Source organism: Talpa occidentalis, unplaced genomic scaffold, assembly GCF_014898055.3.
Source record: "Talpa occidentalis isolate TD23 unplaced genomic scaffold, MPIMG_talOcc4v2.1 talOcc4.8, whole genome shotgun sequence".
NCBI lineage: Eukaryota > Metazoa > Chordata > Mammalia > Eulipotyphla > Talpidae > Talpa > Talpa occidentalis.
This window is the reverse complement of record NW_023605194.1, coordinates 33,791,913-33,814,189: the sequence shown is the minus strand read 5'-3', so window position 1 is coordinate 33,814,189 and position 22,277 is coordinate 33,791,913. Positions and strand designations below refer to the sequence as shown.

Genomic DNA, 22,277 nt, shown 5'->3' with positions numbered 1-22,277 from the left:
TTGCTGTTTTTAGTTTATTTCTTTAGCTCTGTAGCTTTTTAGTTTACCTCTTTTGTCTTTTTAACTTTAAGCCTCTTTTATTAGATGTACATTCTTTTTTTTTTAAGATTTATTTTATTTATACAAGAGCTGGGGTACAGGACAGAGGCGCGGGAGGGTGAGAGGATTCACCAGACACAGAGCGGGGTGCGGAACAGGAAGACAGACCAAAAGCATTGCAGAGGGGAGCAGCGGGCAAGACAGGAGAGGTCTGCTGCTCCATGTGGGACCCTCGCCGGTTGGCCAGGATGGAACCGGCGCTGCAGAAGCTGTGGAGAGCTTCACAGCACGGGGCTCAACCGCCTGCACCATGAGGGGAGGCCCCATCATATACCTTTTAAATAGTGTGTGTTGTTCTCTTTCTGTGTGTCTGTTGCTGGAGATGAAAGGTATAGGTTGGTATTGGAGAAGAGCTCTTGAGACTCTACACTCTTCTATCTGTTTACGTATTTTGTTAAGTATCCTATACCAGCTTCCTTTGACTTGCTGAGGTGTGGTACAGGGGCTTCAGACCCTTTCCTCAGCTCAGAATATTGCCTTGGAATTCAACAGGTTATTGTGGTCACTCTGCCCCAGCTGAAGTTTCAGAGTTTCTCTGATAAAGATGTTTTCTAGGGCTTTTCTGTGACATGCCAAGTAGGATCTTTTCTGTCTAAACTGAAGGATATTTATTAAAATTTTCAAGTTTTTTTTTTTAATTTTATTTTTATAGTCCCCATACAATTGCAACCCCCTTATTTTGACCCCAATCCCTCCTTTCCCCGCCTCCCACCCCCCCTAGTGTGTCTCTGGTTCATAGTTGTTTGTTGATTTTGATTTTTTTCTTTCTTACAGTTACTCTTTTTCCTGGTCCCTTATTTAGGTTTTCTAGATTCCTGCTATGAGTGAGTCCATATGGTATTTTTCTTTTTCTTTCTGGCTTATTTTGCTGAGCATGATCCCTTCCAGCTCCATCCATGTTGCTGCAAATTGCATGTGTTTATCTTTTTTGAATGCTGAGTAATATTCCATGGTGTATATGTACCATATCTTCTTGATCCAGTTATCTATTTTTGGGCATAAAATTTTCAAGTTTTATTAACTTTATTATTTTTATCATTACTTCTTCCAGGCATTACAATCAAACCAGTATCCTACAGACCACCACATTATATAAAATCTTTTTCTGGCTACTACATCTTAAAAAGCTTAGATGTTCTTAATATAAAGTTTCTTATTTGACTGAAGCTAGTGGGTATTTAGGCTAAAAAAAAAGACTCACATTCACACACATAGGTATATACTGTCCTTTTAATTAGTATTGGGAATTCAGCTTTACCCTTTCATCTTAAGTGTATATGATTTTCGAAATATTTACTTTTTACAATATTTACACTTAGACATATGTACTCTAGAAACTAACTCTTAATGATAGGGATGATTTAGAACCAATTTATTTTTCATTAAAAATACAAAACCATTAAAGAGAACATCGTAAGTACATACTTTAAAAAAACTAGTGATTCTAAGACATATACTTTTCTTTTTATTGCATTTGCTTTTGTGTGTGCTTTCGCAGAATTTTTACTTAATTGCAGTAAGCATATAGTGACCATACTGTATTTCTATTAATGTTAGGATAAACATTATTTATTTATTTAATTTTTGCGTAGAAGGCCAGAGGTGTTGGGGGCTGGTGAGAGGATTCACCAGAGACAGTGGGGAGCAGAACAGGCAGATTTACTGAAATATACTGCGACGGGGAACAGTGGGCAAGACAGGAGAGGTCTGCTACACCAAATGTGGGTTAGCTCCTTGTCAGGGGATCAAACTCAATCTGTTGAGGTGATAGCATTGAGACTTAATCCCTAGGCCACTACGGAGGCCTGGGACAAACATTTTAATATTTATAGCTCATCTGTGTGTTCTCATCACATGATAGGTCCTAACCTATTAACTGCACAAATAGAAGACTCTAGTTGTTTCTAGTTTTGTGCTCTTGTATATGCATTAAACTTTTTGTGTTTGTTTTGTATTGCATTTAAAATAAATTGGAGAGATTGAGATTAATGGACTAATCAACTTTATAAAATTATTTTTTGTAAATTCTTATCTGGCTCTAACTTACCTATATTCAGATGATGGAAATTCTTTTGCAGTAGTTGCCTAAAATGACAACTTATATCTCAACCCTTGATGCTAGAATATTTGGTATTGTATTTTTTACCTAAATCTTTGCCATTAATTTAATAATGAAAGTTTTTCAGTTTTTATAAAATCATATGTGAAAAAACCCCCCCAAATTAAATGTCCTTACTTTTTTTTTTAAAGATTTATTTATTTATTTATTTATTCAAGCACTGGGTACAGTCAGAAGCGCGGGAGGGTGAGAGAATTCACCAAAGACAGCAGGGAGAGCAGAACAGACAGACTGATGAAATACACTGCTGAGGGGAGCAGCGGGTGACAGGAGAGGTCTGCGCGCCATGTGGGACCCTTGCCGGTGGCCAGAGATTGAACCGGCGCTGCAGAGGCTGCCGGCAGCTTTGCAACCCAGTGCTCAACCGCTGCGCCACCGGGGAGGCCCTGTCCTTACTTTTAAAGGAGATAATTCAAAAAATGAAAGAAATAATTTGGAATGGAAATTGGAAGGTGTGCTTTAGAAGTTTTTATTTTTTTTTTAATTCTTGGATTTTGTTGTCACCCATAGTCTTAAGTTTATAGAAGTGTTTATATAAATATTCTTTATTTTTTCTATCATAAAGTTATGCTAATTAGTGCATTTAATATTTATTGAATTCTGAAGGAATCATGAGTAACTTTTCAACTTCATTGCATCTCATCATACTATGTGGTAATATATGTAATTACCCTTATTTGCAAATGTTTAAATCTACTTTTTTTCTCTCTCCAGATTCTGTCAAATTTTAAGAACAAATGTACCTATCTAATGGAAGAAAAAACACAAATCAAGACATTTTTGGGTTCCAAGTTGCCAAAATATGGAACAAAATCTGTAAGAAGTACACTGCAGCCAATGCCAAATGGGACACCTGTTAATTTATTGGGAACTTCCAAGAGTAGCAACATCAGAAGTTACATCAAAAATAATGGCTCTGATTGTCCACCCTCCCATTCATTTAATTGGAGAACTGCCAATAAATACCAACTTAGTGCACAAAATGCTGAAGCGCTCAGCAGTCCTCAGAGTTCACATAATAAAGTAATTGATCCTGAAAAACATGCACCTACTCAAGGAATGTTTGATAAAAATGGGATAAAGGGAGGTTTGAAAAATGTTTCTTTACTCACATCAAAACTAGTAAAGCCATCCACTATGTTCATGTCATCTGCAGAGGAGTTAAACCAAAAGTCTTTATCTGGATCAGCTAATTTGGGCAAATTCACCAAAGGCAACTTATTAGGAAGGACTTCATATTCTTCAGTCAGTGCTCCAAAATCACAATTGAATGGATTTTATGGAAACCGGTCAGCTGGCAGCATACAGAGACCTCGAGCAAACTCCTTTGTCACTAGAAGCAGTTCTGGAGAAAGCTTAGCACAATCCCTAGACAATATGAAATCTATTACTTGTGAAAAAATGGTAAGGTCACAAAGTTTTTCACATTCCATTCAGAATTCATTCCTCCCACCTTCATCTATAACTAGATCACATTCCTTCAACAGAGCTGTAGATCTTACAAAGCCTTATCAGAACCAGCAGCTACCTATTAGAGTGCCTCTAAGGTCAAGTATGCTAACAAGGAATTCCCGGCAATCAGAAGTACTCAATGGGAATGAGCATTTAACCTATGGATTTAGTAGGCCTTATGCTGCTGGTGGAAAGAAGTTGGCTTTATCAAATGGTCCTGCTGTACCTTCATCTTTGGGTTATAGGATGGTTCATTCCTCTCTACTGAAATCTAATCGATCTCCATTTTCTGGGACAATTACTGTTGATGGTAACAAAAATTCACCTGCTGACACCTGTGTAGAGGAAGATGCTGCACTTTTGGCTAAGGACAATGCTACTGATAAGGACCAAGAACCAAATGAAAATGATAGTTATAGAACAGTAAATGACCAGACCATGAAGCATGATGCTAAAATTAAATACCTGAGTGATGATGTGGATGATATTTCCTTGTCTTCTTTGTCATCTTCTGATAAGAATGATTTAAGTGAAGACTTCAGTGATGATTTTATAGATATAGAAGACTCCAACAGAACTAGAATAACTCCAGAGGAAATTTCTCTCAAAGAAGAAAAGCATGAAAATATACCACCAAAGGATATATTTGATTCCCCCAAGGAAAATGAAAAATCCTTAAGTAAAACCGATGAGTGGATAGATATAAGTGTCTCTGGTAAATATGAATATCCTTATTGTATGTTTACTTTCTCTTACATAATGTAACTGAACCTAAATTTATGATCATCTTCGGATAAATTCCAAGACACTATCAGTTTCTCGGAAGAGGTGGCTCTGTTGGGAGTGATACAACATTTATCTTTCTAATGATTTTTGTTCCCTGCCTTATTTTTCACTCTCTTATAAAACATCAACAAAAACACTCTTAATTCTAAGGTATCTTACCTTTTTTCTTAGCCTGTCATACATGTGCCTGATCCTACTTGGATCAAATTTTTTAAAAAATTTTTTTAAAGATTTATTTGTTTGTACAAGAATGGGGGTACAGGCCAGGTGTGCGGGAGGGTGAGAGGATTCACCAGAGACAGAGTGGAGAGCAGAACAGGCAGACTGACTGAAATACACTGCTGAGGGGAGCAGTGGGCCAGACAGGAGAGGTCTACTGCGCCATATGGGTTTCTTGCTTGCAGGCCCAGATTGAACCCACACCACAGAAGTTGCAGATTGCTTCACAACACTGCACTCAACTGCCTGCGCCACCAGGGAGGCCTTGGATCAAATTTGTTTACTCCGTTCCCCCAATCAGTGGCATTCCATTTTAAAACAAGTCTTCCCTTAGGGTAGTAGATTATTGCTAATTAGAAGACCTTGACGCAATCAAGGACTTCTGCACATCTAATTGCTAATAGACCTTTACCAAAGGATAAATGAGCTAAATTAGATTTTGACCATCATAATGAATTTTTTTTACCCTAGGAAATTTCCATTTTTTAAAAGGCAGATTTTGATTTATTCATTAGCAAACTTAATAATTATACTTTTAGAGAAGCTTTATTATTTATTTTTTTAATTGCGGAAAGTAAGACAGCACCTGTCAAACATTTTAGTTGGTTATCCTGGCACAAAATGCTGGGTTAAATTACATCTATGTACCTGTATAGCTTGGAAAAAAGAATAAACTGAAGGGTAAGCTTGTGGTCTGATCAAGGGGCTGGACCAAGATCCTTAGAGATGTGCAGAAGCCCTTGATTGCGTGAGGGTTTTCTAATTAGGAATGACTGCCTCAAAGAGTTTTTTCCTAGTAAGGATGCAACTGTGAGGTTAAATAATACAGAGGAAGGTATTCCCTGGCTGGTGGTTAAAAGTAAATACATTAAATTTTATATAAAAGATTATGAAGCTTTATTTACCTTTTTAGAAACGTGGCAGAAATGACAGCTGGCTTAATGTATTTTCATTATGTCTGTTGGGCAGTAGGTTATTTTTAAGCTTCTTTATTGTTTAGAATTTAGAAAATGCTACAGTTTTTAATGCCTTTTTTGCCCAAATTTATGGTTATATAAAATCATCAGAGCTTGTATTTTTTGAACATGAAAATAATATTTTTGTGAATTAATAACTACTTTCTTCTCTCTTTTTAAACTGTCAATCGAAGACGGGAGTGAATGTACAAAGCGTGCTTCTGGGAATAACTTGATTTCGCCAGACACAGATTATAGAGCTGGCTCTTCATTTGAGCTCTCTCCATCTGATAGCTCTGATGGAACATACATGTGGGATGAAGAGGGCTTAGAGCCCATTGGAAACGTCCACCCTGTGGGGAGCTATGAGTCCTCTGAAATGAACAGCATAGTATGTATGGCTTTATATACCCTTTTGGAACATTTTGTTTACCTTACTGTATTTTGATATTGATTGGATTTTTAAAAAATTTATGAATTCCTATTTTGAGATGTGGAAATTCATGTCTATAAGGGCCTGATTGTAGTATAACAAAATACCTGATCTTAATATGTAATGATTATTTGTGTCACATGACACACATTAAAAAATTTCACAACATATTCATGATATACCTATATACATATATGCACACAACTGTGTTTAAATTAAGCTCTGCTAGCCACTTTAAAAGTAGAGGAGGGGGGTAATATCTGAAGATTTTTTTGTTGTTAACGTTGAAGGGCTGTTGGCAACTAGTGGGTAGATGGCTAGAGATGTTGTTTAAAAGTCACTGCACAGGGCAGCATGCACAATAAAGAATCGCCCAGCCCAAGATGTCAGTAATGCTGCTAGAAACCCTGTGCTATGCTCTGCTGAGGTAGCAGCAAGTGCCTGCTCTCAGTGACTTACTTAATACAATAAATGTTTAATATTTTCTCTTACAAAGCCTATTGTAGATCTGGAAAAAGCTAGGGTAACTAGTGTTCTAAGCTGCTTTGATCTTGGAGTGCCACCATCTCCTTTTGCAGCACCTTCTTGTCACTGTGGTAGAGGAAGTTGATTTGCTTTGGGCTGCATATGGCACATAGCACTTTACCCCACACCTGTTGATCCAAATTAATCTTATGTGGGTAGAAGTATAATTTTCCTGTGTATCTGGAAGGTGAGGGAAACAGGTATGGGTGAGCACAGAAAGATCTACCATGCATTTCTATATGCATATTTTAAGAAAAAGTGGGAGTATTGTGGATAACACGTGTGAAGTATGTTGGTTTAAAGTGGATCTTAATCAGCATATAAACTAATTTTCAGTAGTCGTATGGGAAAATTTGTAGCCTTTATAGACTACAAATAGATTTCACAATGGATTTCAAGTAGTGAATCTATGCATCCCTATCAGAGACTTTTTCAGTTGCACAAGCATTGAACACATTAAATTTAGAGAGAGTATCTCTCTCAGATAAAAGGAGTTCAGAAAAGGTAACATTTGAGGGCCTTATATCTTTTTATTATTTATTTATTTTTAAAGATGTATTTTATTTATACAAGAGCTGGGGTACAGGCCAGAGTTGCAGGAGGGTGAGAGGGTTCACCCGAGACAGAGGGGAGCAGAACAGGCAGACGGACTGAAAGCACTGCTGAGGGGAGCAGTGGGCAGACTGAAAGCACTGCTGAGGGGAGCAGCAGGCAAGACAGGAGAGGTCTGCCTCTCCATGTGGGTTTCTCCCTGGCCGGCCAGGAATCGAACCGGCGCTGCAGAGGCTGTGGACAGCTTCACAGTGCTGTGCTCAACCTTCTGTGGCACTGGGGAGGCCCCTCTATCTTTTCAAAACATACATGAAATGGAAATGAATATTTTGTCCAGCAGATGGCATCAATGAGCCACTTAGTACCTGACTTCAGAGATTTACCACCTTCTCTTCACTTTGTGTGTAACTTAAAGACAAAATAGCCTTTGACATAGTTCAGGACACACCTGCAAGATCTATTAGTTTCCTCTTACATCAGTAGGCTTGAGTATACAAAAATGCTATTCTGTGCTTTGGAACAAGATGGTATCTCTGTTTTACTGTTCTAAGAAGAAGATACTCTGAAACAAGTTGAAAAGTGTTTGAAGATCTATTGTGATAGTATATTCACCATTTTTTGTTTGAAGATTGTCAAATTTTTGCTTTTTATATCTTAAGTACTTGTTAGGTATACGTCTGTTTAGAATAGTCTTGATGAATTGGACTTTTATTCATTTTTTTTTTTTTTTAGAAAGATCAGCTTTTTTTTTTTTTTTTAAAAGATTTATTTATTTATTTATACAAGCATTGGGTACAGTCAGAGGCGCGGGAGGGTGAGAGAATTCACCAGAGCCAGAGTGGAGAACAGAACAGGCAGACTGACGAAATACACTGCTGAGGGGAGCAGCGGGCGGCAGGAGAGGTCTGCGCGCCATGTGGGACTCTCGCCCGGTGGCCGGGGATCGAACCAGTGCTGCAGAGACTACAGGCAGCTTCGCAGCCCAGCGCTCAACCGTTGCGCCACCGGGGTGGCCCTCATTTTTTTATTTACTTTTTTAATTGAGGTAACATTGTTTTACATCATTATTTGCATTTTGCAAATATAGGATACCCCCTTCAGGTGTTGTTTCCCCAGCACACCAGCAAAGCATCCATAATCTACTACCATCATCCACTGTGTTCCCTTCCTTATTTATCCTCCCGCCTCATCAGCCCCATGAGTCACTCTTTAGTGACCTCCTCTATCCCTCATTATACCTTTTGTTCTGAAGGTCTCTTTTTTCAGACAATAGTATATTTTACCAGTTTTATTTATCTATTTTCCATTATTTTACTGTCAGCCTTTTTGATTAATAGCAAGTAGATTATTTTTTAAAAATAAAATTTGCCCTTTTAATAGGTCACTTTAATTCCTTTCGCTTTGCATTTAGGTTTACTTGACATTTAAATTGGGTTGCTTTTTCTGTTTTCTAAATTTTTTTCTAAAGTAGTTTGATATACCTAACTTAATCCATATTCTTGATTTATCCATTTTTCTTTTTTATTTATCACCAAAGGCCTTTCCTGGCCCCATGTCCTTTCCTTGCCCCCACTTGGTTCTGAGCTTTAGTGCTTACTCCAGTTCAGCTCAAGATTAGGTGCCTTTGCTAGAATGTAAGTCAAAACCATGTCACTACAGATAGTTTAATTCAGCCCACTGTAGTTCAGCTAACCTTGTTTTCATCCCAAGCATTTTTCTTTGAGGAAAGCAGAGGCTTGATGTAAGTTCTAGTCAACCTCTTTGACTTGCACCCTAATAGTTTGTAGATGAACTGCTTTGCATTTATAACATTTGTCTAGAATCTAGGCTATTGATAATTTTTTTGTTTAAATATAATGTTTTACTGAGGGTTAACGGCTATACAATAAAATATACAACTGTTATGTGTACAGCACAGGGAATTTTGAAAATAACTAACAACTATGCACATTAATATGATACAGAATATTTTATCACTCCCAAATGTTTCCTGTGCTATTCAGTTATTCTCTCAACTGCTGCCCCCCCCCCCCCCCCGCTCCAGTGCAGCCATTATTCTGATTTCTGTTACTATAGATTGGTTTTTATTCTTGAACTGCATATGAGAGTTACCAATAGGTACTCCTTTATGTCTGACTTTTTTTAGTCTGTTATGTTTGTTACTTGTGGTTTTTTCATTATTCTTGTTATGTGACATTCCTTTATGTGAATGTACTACAACTTGTTTCATCCTGCCTTTGGGCTTTTAGTTTTTTACACTTTACCTTACTGCTACTGCTGTAAAGATTTTGTGACATGTTTTTTTTTTGGTGAGCATTTATGCATTTCTCAGAAAAACTATAGGAGAAGATGCCATGGATGATAGGGTAGGGCATATATACTTGTTTTCCAAAGTAGTTATACCACTGTCAATGCCCATTGGCAGTAAATGAGCATTCCAAGAATTCCACTTTCTAGTCAACGCTTGTCATCTTTTTCAATTTTTACTCATCTGGTCAGGATAAAATAGTATTGTGCTGAGATTTTTGTCTTGTGTTTTGTGTTGAGTACTTGTTATAAATATACATAAATACATGTATTTCTTTGCCATTAGGCTATCCTCTTTTTTTCTGTGTCTTTTATTGAGCAGTATGTATTTTTCTTATTTGTTTATAAAAATTGCATATCTTGTGTATAAATCTTTCATATAATTATATATGTATGCGTACATGCATGCGTGTGTGTATTTGATTTATATGTATGGGCTGCTTTTTAAATCTCTTAATAATGTCTTAATGAGTAGGCATTATTAGTTTTATTTTATTTTGATAGCTTCTTGATTATTCAGTTCATTTTCTTCCTATTTCTACCAATTTGTGGTATTCCCCTTGCTTATTAGCACTTTTACTAGACTAGGTATTATTGAAATGAAAATTTTATTGCTTTCTAGTAATGTTAGTTAAAACATCTTTTCCTTCCAGGAAAGGGAATAATAGCTATTAGCTCAGTTTCAGTTTCATTTATTTCAGTTATTCATCCCCATTTGGGGAAAACTGTGGGGATTTAGCATATCTGTGGGAGCCTGCCAGGGCAGTAGCCCTTCCTAACAACTGGCTTGTTTTTTTACTCATTTTCCCTAACTCCTTCATTACAATCCCAGGTTTCTAATAGAATGCCAACTACTGGATAATTATTGCCTTGAGGCAGGAAGGGATCTTGAAGTGTTTGAGCAACTCTGGACACTCAAAGAGGGGAGGTATGGCAGGAGAGGAGGCTGTCAGTACTGAGCTTTCTTGGGACTCAGAGGATTTGGATCTTTATCCTAAACATTGAAGCTTGGAGGGGGGCAGTGTGGGGGGGTGTTGGTTATTGGAAGATTTGAAGCTGGGAAGGGACATAATTTGAATTACATTTTTAAATGTTATATAGAATGATTGAGTTAGAGGGGAACAAGACAGTGCTGGAAGCTGTCGTTTTTAGTGAGGGGATAATGGTGATGACTTGGCCTAAGATGACAGCACAGTGGAGTTTTAGAATGCTGATGAGTTTTGAAAATGATTTTAAGAAGACATAGTTGATGAAATTCAGTAATTTGTTGATAGCAGGGGAAGAAGTGTCACCTCTTCACTTTTGGAAGTTGTGACTAGTGTGGTGGTATAATATTGGGGTGAGACCATAGGCACGGGGTTGAATTCATCAGAGACAGAGTGCAGAAGAGACATTTTTATCTAGTACACTGTTGAGAAGAGCAGCGGGCAAGACAGGTCATTTACCTCTAAGAAGGATTTGGGGCTTCTTTTTATATCTTATTTTTGAGGACTTTTTCATGATTTGGGGACTCGGTCTCAGCTGCTGGTTATCCACTAGGATATCAGGTGTTAATCAGTCTTCCCCTAAGGTGCTGTCTTGGTTCTTTTTGCCCTGTTTCCACATTCCTTGAAATTGTGATAGGTCTTGGTCATGTGGACCCATAGTCTGTTTCCCCTGGTGATTTTATTGGTTCCCCTCTCTTGTCTACTTTATGTCTTCCAGCAATGTTCGGCTGAGCAAAATACAGAAACTAAATTTTAACTTTATTAAATATTCCCCGACAACTAGTGCTTCCATTCTGTTGCTTCCATTCATTCTGCCAAATCTTCCTAAATTATTAGTTTGACTTGTTATTTTCCTTGGTTTTACCATTTATCATCAAATCTAAACTCCTTTGACTGATTCTTCATGGGGTACACCCATCTCTTTAGCAACCTTTAGCTTCCAGTTGCTGCAACTTGTTTGAATAGAGTTAACAATTAAATCTCTCATTGCTCCTAGGTTTCTGGCACTTGGCTTGATATACATTTGTTGAAATGCTTGTCATGATAACATGCTATTTAATTAAAAATAAGTAAAAGCACTTAAACTTAAAGGTACTGCTTAGTACTGTTCACTGTTTTTCCATATACATTGTGACTTATTTACAAAGTAAGTTTCTAAGGTACCGCATGTCATAATAGCAAGGTGCAGGTAACTAAATATGTGACAGTGGCATAGACATGGTAGTGGAGGGCAGCTTACAGAAAGTTGAGACGGTCTTGATATAGGTAAATGAACATCTCGAACTGATATTGACACTTTCAGCTTTGCTCTGATATATAATATAAAACTTGAAGGCATGGAAGGGATCAGATTTATTTTATAGATAAGGGAACAGAATGAAATGAAAACTAAATTTATCTTTTTTTTTTTTTTTTGGTCAAACTCTGAATCTCCACATACATTTAATTGTTAGCATAGCTTCTTTTTGACCTGTTAATAGAACTTTTATGTTTGGAAAAAGGTTTAAATGAAACACATACAGTTGCTATGACCCTTTAAATGTATTTTTCTTCACTCTATATTGTTTCTTATAGGTTAGTCATTTACAACATGAAGTTCAAGGACTTCTACTATGCCTCAAGTGTACTGTGACCTGCTGAATATACTGATATGAATAAAGTTGTTTTTGTCCTTATGAATTCAAAATCTACTATTTTAGGTGGTTATATTACCTTGTATAGTGTAGCATGATAAATGATATCATGCATGCTATGGTGAGTATGCATGTGATATCAACAATACAGGAGGTTTAACTGTGGGTAAGAGAGAGAGTTAAATAGAAACAGTTAAATTACTCTGTTTCCCTTTATAATTAATAAATGTCTTGTGGGCAGATACTTTGAATATGCAAATATCCTATTACAGTTTTGCACATTAGTTTTGTCATATTATTTTATTATTTGCAATTATAAGAAAGCTGTTCATTTTTATTTGTTTATTTAGAAGGATTGTCTCATTATTGGTGTGTGGATATTTATTTTATTTTGCATATGTAATCCATTATTTATGTTGTTACAAGTGTTCCACATTTGCTCATTGGGAGTCCCTTCAGGTTGATTCTTGTTCCTTTCTGTCTTGCTCCCACTATTTTTTGAGTAGTTCCTTATTTTCTTCAAGATATTCTACATTCATATGCATTTTCCTTGCCTAGCCTTGGAATCAGTGTTTCTTCAAGGAAGAATTTTGTTCAAAAATGATATTTAGATCTCAAGCTCTGAGGGCTACATCTTGTTGCTAGTGGAATATAATTGTTTTCAGGACTTAATATATAACAAACAGAACTCAGAATTGTATGTATAAACACACATCTGTGTTTATTTCTGTTTCCATTTGTCAATACTTTAAGACCAAGAATTCAAACTGATACCTTTGCTTCCAATCTAATGCCACAGAGTTTATTCATGCCTTTCTCTTTTACGTATTTTTAACTTTTCTCAGGAAGTGAGAAACTTGACTCATTAATCACAGTATGTTTACTCAGTTGTTCAATCCTAGTGTATATGTGTCTCTCTCACACACACAATTTAACAATTGCTAATCCATAATCCATGAAAAGTAAATTTGCTAATTTATAATATATGGGTATCATTCTTTTTTTTAACTTTAGCCTTATAGTACATATTCAGAGTACTGTTCTCCAAGTTTACTTAGGTTAGTTTTTTTTTAATTCTCATCTCTTTCTTGTGGTTCTATTACTTAGAACCAAGTTTACTTAGGTTAGTTTTTTCAATTCTCCAAGTTTACTAAGGTTAATTTTTAAAATTCTCATCTCTTTCTTGTGGTTTTATTACTTGTAATTTTGTTAGGTTCTTTTGTTACCATTTATATTTCATTTTGAGTTTTGTTCTCTCCCCCACGTACATGGTTCATTAAATCATTTCGTATTACTGCATAAATACCTCCTTAATGGTTTTTAACTGCTGTTTACTATCTAGGGCTTGCACTTGTGTTAAGTTTAGTGTCAGTTTAAGGCCCTTGCAGGTGGCTTGACCAAACAAAATGGTTGCTGAGGCAGCAATCAATAACATGGAGTAGATTAGCTAAACTGTCAACAAACATTTATGTTAACTGAAATCTGCCATCTACCATTATAATCATTGTGGCTCGAATTATTTATCTTAAATCTCCTTAAATAAAGGTAAGTTTTACAAGGTTTAAGTCAACTGAAGTAGAACTTGATGTGGGCTTATTGTTAAGTTCCATAGCGTTTTATGTGCAGCTACCAGAGGTCAACAGGATTGCATACACTGACACTTATTCTTCATCCCACTAGGAACTACCACAGAAAAGAGAGAACAAGTGATTTGGTGGGTTAGGTGTCAGCAGGGCTGCATTCCTTTCTGGAGGCTTTAGGGCAGAAGCCATTTTCAGTTTGTAAGCAGCTACCCTTGAACGTTAAAGCCACCGCCTCTTCCACATTTAGAGCCATAACCCTGCATCTCTGATCATTCTTCCTTTGACTCTCATTTTCAACTTCTCTTTTCCTCTAAGAACTGATTACATTAGACCCGTCCACATGTGGATCAGTTATGGACCCATCTATAATTCAGGATAATATCCCTATTTTAATTTAGGTCTGATGACTGGCAACCATAATTCCAATCTGCAACCTTAATTTCCCCCTTTGCCTTGTTGTAACCTAACATAGGCATGAATTCCAGGAATTATTCCTTTTATTAAGAGAATTATTTCATGTCTCTGAAATTTCTATTTTTACTGTACTAGATTTCTTAAAGTTTTGTGAGAAATCATAATTTGAGCATGGAGATCTCAAAGTGAAACAGTTAATTGTCATTTTTTTCTATGGAACTTTCAGTTTTTAGACTTTATAGACTTTTAAAGGTGTTCTTGGTTATTAAGGTAGGGTTAGTTCTGTAAAAATTGGAGGAAATGGGGAGATAACCATTTGAAAGTATAGGAGAAATTTATTCAGCATTGAGCTACTGCTGAATACTTATGATACAATGCTCAACAGTTTCTTTTTCTAGTAAAGATATTTGTATCATGGTTATTTTGTGTAAAGAATTTGCATAGACACATCAACAGAGCCCTGTTGTTCTGTTCTCTTGGTCTGGGAACCAGCTCTATATTAAAGAATTTTTTTCTGTATAATGCTTGTTTTGTGGTGATGCTTTTTTCATAGCTTATTTAAACCTGGTCGGTCTCATCATATCTGGCCATTAGAGATTTCCTTAGGGTTAGACTAGAAGCTCGATCTTTTTTTCCAGGAAGAGAACTGGAAAAAAGACCATAGCATTTTAAAACCCAAATTAAATGAAGAGTTTTCTCTGTTGTCTTTTTTAACTCTGGAATTTTTGTCTTTTTTATTTATTGCATCTCCCTCCATTGTTTCTGTGCTGTTTTTCTGGAATTTCAAATAATTGTGTGTTATATTTCATGTGAGATTCTTTTCTATTTCTGTTCATTTTTTTTCACTTTTGTTCTTTTTTTTACATTCTGTATCTTTGAAAGATTTCCTAGAGTTTATTTTTTTGCCTTTTTGGTTAAATTTTTAAATAAGGCAATTACATAACTTTATGGAAACAATTCAAACATGTTTAAACTTAGAGAAAAGAGTCACAGAGATTTACTCTATATAAAACTTATTGCATATTTGAAAGTTGCTGATTATCTTGGTGATATTTTCAGAGTTTATGATTACATACATTCTTTGACCTAGGTTATAACATTTTCCACTGCTTTTGTTAATAGGATATTCTGAATAATCTTGAATCATGTGACCTTGAAGATGATGATCTTATGCTTGATGTGGATCTGCCTGAGGATACACCTCTTGAAAATGGTAAGTGGGGACAATATTAAAACTTCAGAGCCATATAGATGGGCTTCTTGATGATGGTCAATTGATATTTATTATTTACAGATTTTCTGATCTCAGTGGAGCAATCCTTCTCAAAATGAGAATCAATCTTAAGTGATATTAAAATAGATGCATTTTACAAACTTATTGGAGTTTAAAACCTGACTTATAGGACTTAGATATAATTGTGTATGATTTGGTGGCTTTCTTGGCTATGTCATGAATTACCTGGTAGCTGGAATTTGTCTCTTCTCCTTACCTCTCTTGCCTCCTCCTTATTCCCTTCCCCCATTGTGTATATATCCTATCCCCGTTTCCCTCATTTTTATTATAGAAGGAATATGTTTAGAGAAACAGAAATATCACTTGACTTTTGATGTAGCAATAAAAATCATTTAGTTGATAAATATCATTCTAGCCTTTTTACTCCCAATTTCAGTTTATACAACCTTTTAACTGCTGGGGCAGTACTTTAGACAATCCATACGCAAGAGAGGCTGGACACTCTTTCCTCCACTAATATGGTATTTGTAGGATTTCCTAATGTAAGGACTGATCAGGAACCAGAGGCCCTCCTGAGGCAAGGGTTGAAATACGGTATTCTTTCTGGTAAAAGTAATAACTCCATAGACCTGTGGATTCCTGGTCAGTCAATATTTGCCTGACCTCTGAGTCCTCCCATGGACCAGGGATGAACTAAAAAGGATGGTGAAGTGCTTTTTTATATATGATGAAAAATGCAAGGACATTTCAAAGAGGGTAGATATTTATTCTTGTGCTTCACTGAGGTACTAAGAACCTGCCTGCTTACATTTATTATATTGGTCAGACCTTTTTGTGTGTTTGCTGTCAGAACACTATAAAAATCCATCTCAAAATTTCAGTGGCTATCAAATAAACATGATTTTTTCTCCTTCATGGGTCTGGATTGCCCGGGGCAGCTCAGTGTGTGGGACTGAGCTCTGGTCTTCTTGTTTCTTTATTTTGAGACCAACACTACTTGGAGCAGGTTGCTCTCATGGCACATGGCATAAGGACAACAGGCTGAGCAGAAAGATGCATATGTCTCAGAGTGTTAACTTAGAACCAGCACACTTATTTCTACCTACAGTCTGTTGGCTCAAGAAAGTCATGTGACCAAGACTAACACCGGCAGGATTGGGAAGTATACTCTGTTCACAAGGAGAAGTGATGGGGCAGATTACATAGGCTCTATAATACTATTAAGAGAGTAAAGAATTGCAAAAAGTGTCTACCACAGGGTAGAAACTAATGTACCTCCTTATCCAGCTGCACTTAGGAGACTCCAGCAACCAGAGATGAGTTCCTGTCAACTGAGAGAAAAATCACAGCCAATGGCCAGGAGGAAAAAGGGAAAATAACAAGCAGGATTAGAGTGGTCCAATGAGGTAATAGTAAGAGCACCTAGGGACATTCAGTTGTAACACAGTACTTTCTGGGGCAGTAATAGGAGATTTTCTAACAGACAGTTTAGTAGATGACAGAAAGCAGATCTTTTGTGGAAATTTGAATCAGTCACTGTGGGTTCCTATGAGCTGGCTACTAGCTGGCCACTCGTGGGCAACTGTGACCTATTTGCTGTCTACAAATCACAGCAGAGTATAGCCTGTATCACAAAGCAGGCGTGGGGATGCCTAGGCCGCTGTTGACCTGATTACATGACTGTGTCCATGGTGGTCTTGGGATAACTCTTTCTGTGATAACATCAAATATTTTGCTGATGCAAATGGTTCTTGATGTATGGTCACAATATCCCCTTCCCTGTCCCTTGTAAAACTTTATCCCCCATTCCTGTCCAACCCTCCTGACCTTATTCCTCATATCATTGTCGAATGATCATCTTTTACTAGCCTGTGTGCTTTCAATAAATGACACAAGAACTTCTGCTCAAGTAGCAGAGTCTTGCCTTGCAAACCTGCTCCACGACTGTTGTGTCCCACATCACGTTCCTGCTGCAAAGCAGCAACAAACTTCCCGTCGCTACAAGTGACATGGAAGATTGAGTGGGAGAAGATGGTAAAACAGAAAAAAACATAACCTATTTAAGGGAAAAACAACAGGACTAGATGATCCAGGAGATTTAATGTGAAGGTTTAAAGGCTGATAATGAAGAATGAGGAACTTACCTTTTTCGAATAAATCACATCCCAGATAATGCATTTTACTTTAATAGAATTATGATAACTTCTTGGACATCTTATACCCTTTCTGAGCTAAAACAGGAAATAGATGGACGTGGTCTCAGAGCCTGTCTCATCTCTAAAACTCAACAAAAAAGTTACCCACATATTAAATGAAAGTAGAATCATAAGAAAATTGCTTTTTTTTTTTTAAGGATTAAGATTCCTTTATTCTTTTTTTTTAATAATAAATTTTATTTTTATATTCCCCATACAATTGCAACCCCCTTATTTTGACCCCAATCCCTCCCCTCCCGCCCTCTAGCCCCCATAGAGTGTCTCTGGTTCATAGTTTTTTGTGGATTTTGATTTTCACTTTCTTATAGTTATTCATTTTCCTGGTCCCTTATTTAAGTTTTCTAGATTCCTGCTATGAGTGAGACCATCTGGTATTTTTCTTTAAGAAAATTGCTTTTTAAGTCTTGATTGTGGATTTGTGAAATGTGTAAGGGAACTCTTGAAGTATAACATCTCAAATATATATTTTCCTAGAGGACAAACAAGTATTGGCTATTTTGAGCAAATGTAATGGAACACTGAAAGAATCAGAGCATGGATCTAAATTATTTAGAGGCACCAACAATAAAACATTTAGATGTGTACTATTGTGCAGTGGGGAATGACAATCTTTTTAATTGCTCTTAGGTCCTGAGTTACTGTACAAATTCGTGGATTTTTGAGTGGGAGGGAAGAATGTTACAAGGACTAGTATAAAGTTTAAGTAGCTTGCTAATAATCTTTTTTTTTGGTATATATTTTATTAATGATTTTTTATTAGGCTTTGATTGACATATAACATACTAGCTTCAGCTGTATAGCATAATGATTCAATATTTGTATATGTTGCAAAATGATTATCACAAAAAATCTAGTTACCATCCATCACCATGATTGTTACAGATTTTTTTTTTTTAAAAACATCTTTTTTTTTTTAATTTTTTTTTATTTTTATAGAGGCATGTTTTATTTATTTATTTGTTTGTTTGTTCGTTTGTTTCGTTTATACATGCACTGGGTACAGTCAGAAGCGCGGGAGGGTGAGAGAATTCACCAGAGCCAGAGCAGGGAGCAGAGCAGGCAGAAGGACCGAAGTACACTGCTGAGGGGAGCAGCGGGCGGCAGGAGAGGTCTGCGCACCATGTGGGACCCTCCTCTGGTGGCCGGGGAGCAGCCGGGAATCGAACCGGCGCTGCAGAGGCTGCGGGCAGCTTTGCATCCCAGCGCTCAACCACTGCGCCACCGGGGAGGCCCTTAAAAACATCTTTTAATTTTTTACATTATAGGATTTCTTCCCTTAGGTGCAGTCACCACAGTTTTTCCACCTCCAAAGTACCCACAGTCTCCACCACCTTCTACTGTGCTCTCCTTCAATCGGTTCTTACTCTCCCCGTACCCCTTCCCTCCTGAGTATCTCAAATCTAGGTCTGCTTTCAGGGGTCAGTCTTAGTTTGTCTTTGTCTGATCCTCTGTTTGGTTCCTCTAGATTCCATATATATGTGAAGCCATTTAATATTTATTTTTCTGCTTCTGACTCACTTCACATAGAATAATCCTTTCCAGCTCCATCCATATTGTCGCAAATGGCATAATTTTATATTCTTTGATAACCGAGGAGTATTCCATTGTGAATATGTACTACATCTTCTTGTGTTTTCTTGTGATGAACATTTTTAAGATCTACTCTCTTAGCAGCTTTCAAATATGCAATACAGTATTGTTAACTATGGACACCATGACTTGTATGACTTATTTTATACTACAAGTTTGTACTTTTTAATCCTCTTCATCCATTTCACCCTCTCTCCACACCCCCAGCATACTTTGGGCTATTGGTGTTAGCTTTCTTTAGCTTCTTGTTTTTGAGACAACTGTGTAAATTTGGGTAGAATCTTACATGGTCATTCTGAACCTTAAGGGGCTCAGTGTCACAAATTCTGCCAATATTAGTGGAATTTTTGTCAACAAGAAGACTGGCACCTCCTTGAGATCTTCAACTTGGGCTTAATTTGTATACGAATTTGCTATGACTAAATTATGAAAAGGGGAATCTTTAGGATTTCAAGGAAGAGGCTGTGAGACAATATTTTTCTGGCATTTTGTCTGTATAGTAAATTATTACTTTTTAAGGTAGCTTATTTAGTATCACAGAGAAGGAAAGAATTTGCTTGAATATTTGTTTCTGGGCAATATGGGCTAGCTTTGGGAACTTTCTTATAGTTAGTTATTGGCCATATCCACACCTGAGTAGTATGGTGACATTGAAGGGGAGATTGTGTAACAGTATTTGGATTTAAGTAGTAGTTTAGTGCCTATATCAGTAAAACATTTGTAAGTTGCCTTTTAGTAGTTAGAGAACCTTTCCCTTTTTTGTTTGTTTTGTTTTTGCATAGAAGAACTGGGGTGTAGGCCAGAGGTGCGGTGATGAGAGGGATTCACCGGAGACAAAGTGGGAAACAGAACAGGCAAATCTATTGAACTACACTGCTAAGGGGAGCAGCAGGTAAGACAGGAGAAGCTGCTGTACTATATGTGGGTTAGATCCCTGACCAGGCATCGAACTTAGACTTTAGTGGAAAATCTTAACTTTCATCTTTAAGTCTAAGGATAAAACCGGAAATTGGGTACTTGATTTTCCCCTCGCTTTGATTACCTCCTTCCGGTTCTTCACACTTTGTTTTTTTCATTTTTTATTTTTATTTTTTTTGTACCTGTACTTCCTTCTAATGTGTGAACTAATTTATGGAGATCCAGGGCCCTGGATTATCAATTCCTGAAAATGCTCTAAATTTCTCATAAATTCCTCCTAGTATTATTTAGACATCAGAAAGAATGTAGTGTGGCTTGTAGCTCAGAATGAGATCAAGTCTTAAAATTGATCTTATGTGGTCTTTCCTCTTCTGAAGGAGGTTTAACTTTAAGAGTGTTGAATTTTTGAGATTCTAACCACCTTGTGGCGTAGGGAAACAGTTCAAAAGGAGAGATGGGGGCCATGGAAAATTGAGGAGAATAGAATGAGGGAAGAGGAATAAAAGGAAAAATGACTTTAGGTTTGACTAGCAATTTGGAAAGATATAAACTTGTTTTAATTCCTTCAGTCTTTTACCTTTGTTAAGGAATCTCTTTTTTTTTTTTTTTAATAAATACAAACCTTTTTTTTTTTTTTTTTTTTTTTTTTTGGTTGTGACATCTTTATTTTTTTTTTTTTTTTTTTTTTTTATAAATTTTATTGTTATATTCCCCATACAATTGCCGCCCCCCATTCTGACCCCAATCCCTCCCCTCCCGCCCCCGCCCCCTAAAAGTGTCTCTGGTTCATAGTTTTTTGTTGATTTTGATTTTCACTTTCTTATAGTTTTTCATTTTCCTGGTCCATTATTTAAGTTTTCTAGATTCCTGCTATGAGTGAGACCATCCGGTATTTTTCTTTTTCTTTTTGGCTTATTTCGCTGAGCATGATCCCTTCCAGCGCCATCCATGTTGCAGCAAATTGCATGTGTTTATCTTTTTTGAATGCTGAGTAATATTCCATGGTATATATGTACCACATCTTCTTGATCCAGTCATCTATTTTTGGGCATTTGGGTTGTTTCCAAAGCTTAGCTGTTGTAAACAGTGCTGCTATAAACATAGGGGTGCAGGTGTTCTTTGGAATTGATGTTTCTGTGTCCTTTGGGTAAATACCTAGGAGTGGAATTGCTGGGTCATATAGAAGCTCTATGTTTAGTAGGTCCAGAAATCTCCACACAGCTTTCCACAGTGGTTGGACCAGTTTGCACTCCCACCAACAGTGCAGAAGAGTTCTGTTAAGGAATCTCTTAATGAAACAACTTTGGAATTTGAATTTCTTTCAGCAGACAGTTGGGTATTTGAGATTTGCTCCCTTTATTTTAAGATCTTTCAGATTAACAGTTTTGTGTTATGAAAAGCATAGTTGTATTGCTTTCTAGTCTTATACTTAGGAACTTCTGATTGTCAGTCTTTGCCTACAGGTTAAAAGCTAGCATTTGGCACATTTATAGCATAATCTTCAGTTTCATGAAATGTCCATATTATATACCTTATTACAAGTGCTGTTTCTTCTACTAATTCTATTTTAAACTTTTCTCTGTTAAGAAGATATCTAATTACTTTTTGAATCTCATCTCACCAAATATATATATGCTAAACTTCTCATTGGATACAGTCAAATGAGATGAATTGTGTTATCCTTAACTACTTTCTAATTTTATTTTCTTCTGGAAATTTACCTTTTTCAGTACTAATTATGTTTAGAATAAAGAAGGTTCATGATTTTTTTTTATATGAACTTTTCTTTTTTCAAGCCAAATTTTAGTGAAAACTTTCCTGATCACATTGTAAAGTCTGCTGCAAAGCACTTTCTTTTCCAGAAACTTCTTTAAAAATTTTTAAAACTATATAAATGCAGTTTTTCCCCAAAATTGATTCCTTTGGGGAATATAAACAAAACTCAGTGTCTTTTAAAATCTTAAATTGTTATGCATTTAGAAGAAATGTTATAGCTAATTCAGTATATAGGAGAAGTAAACATCTGTGTTTTATTTTAAATTCTTTTTTGGAGTGTGAAAGTTTTTTGTTTTTTTTTCCCCTGGAATGCTATAATGAAACACTATTTCAAATTCAGGTTTTAGGTTAAATGAAAACAATCATTTAAATATTGAGTTTTTTCTTAATAGTGGATTATATTAATTTCTAAAGCATTTTTATTGTAATTCTCAATGTGCAGGATTTTAAGTGTCCGATGTAATAATTCTCTGTCTAG

General features: G+C 36.4%; 1 protein-coding gene across 19 annotated transcripts in view; it reads left to right on the top strand.

The window, feature by feature from the left end:
- Positions 1–22,277, top strand: part of CCSER2 (coiled-coil serine rich protein 2) — a 123,143-nt gene that overhangs the window by 44,429 nt on the left and 56,437 nt on the right. For 13 of the 19 annotated variants that reach the window (XR_008550089.1, XM_054690594.1, XM_037497424.1 and 10 more), the window contains 3 exons: positions 2,933–4,385; positions 5,826–6,022; positions 15,188–15,278. Coding sequence is in view for 16 of the 19 variants with exons in the window: in XM_054690594.1 (XP_054546569.1) it covers positions 2,933–4,385; positions 5,826–6,022; positions 15,188–15,278 (1,741 nt within the window). In the remaining 3 variants the exon portion in view is untranslated. Of the gene's footprint in view, positions 1–2,932; positions 4,386–5,825; positions 6,023–11,643; positions 11,701–15,187; positions 15,279–16,586; positions 16,706–19,887; positions 19,998–22,277 lie in introns of those variants that run through there. The other 6 variants (XM_054690601.1, XM_037497429.2, XM_037497428.1 and 3 more) reach the window with 6 other exon arrangements.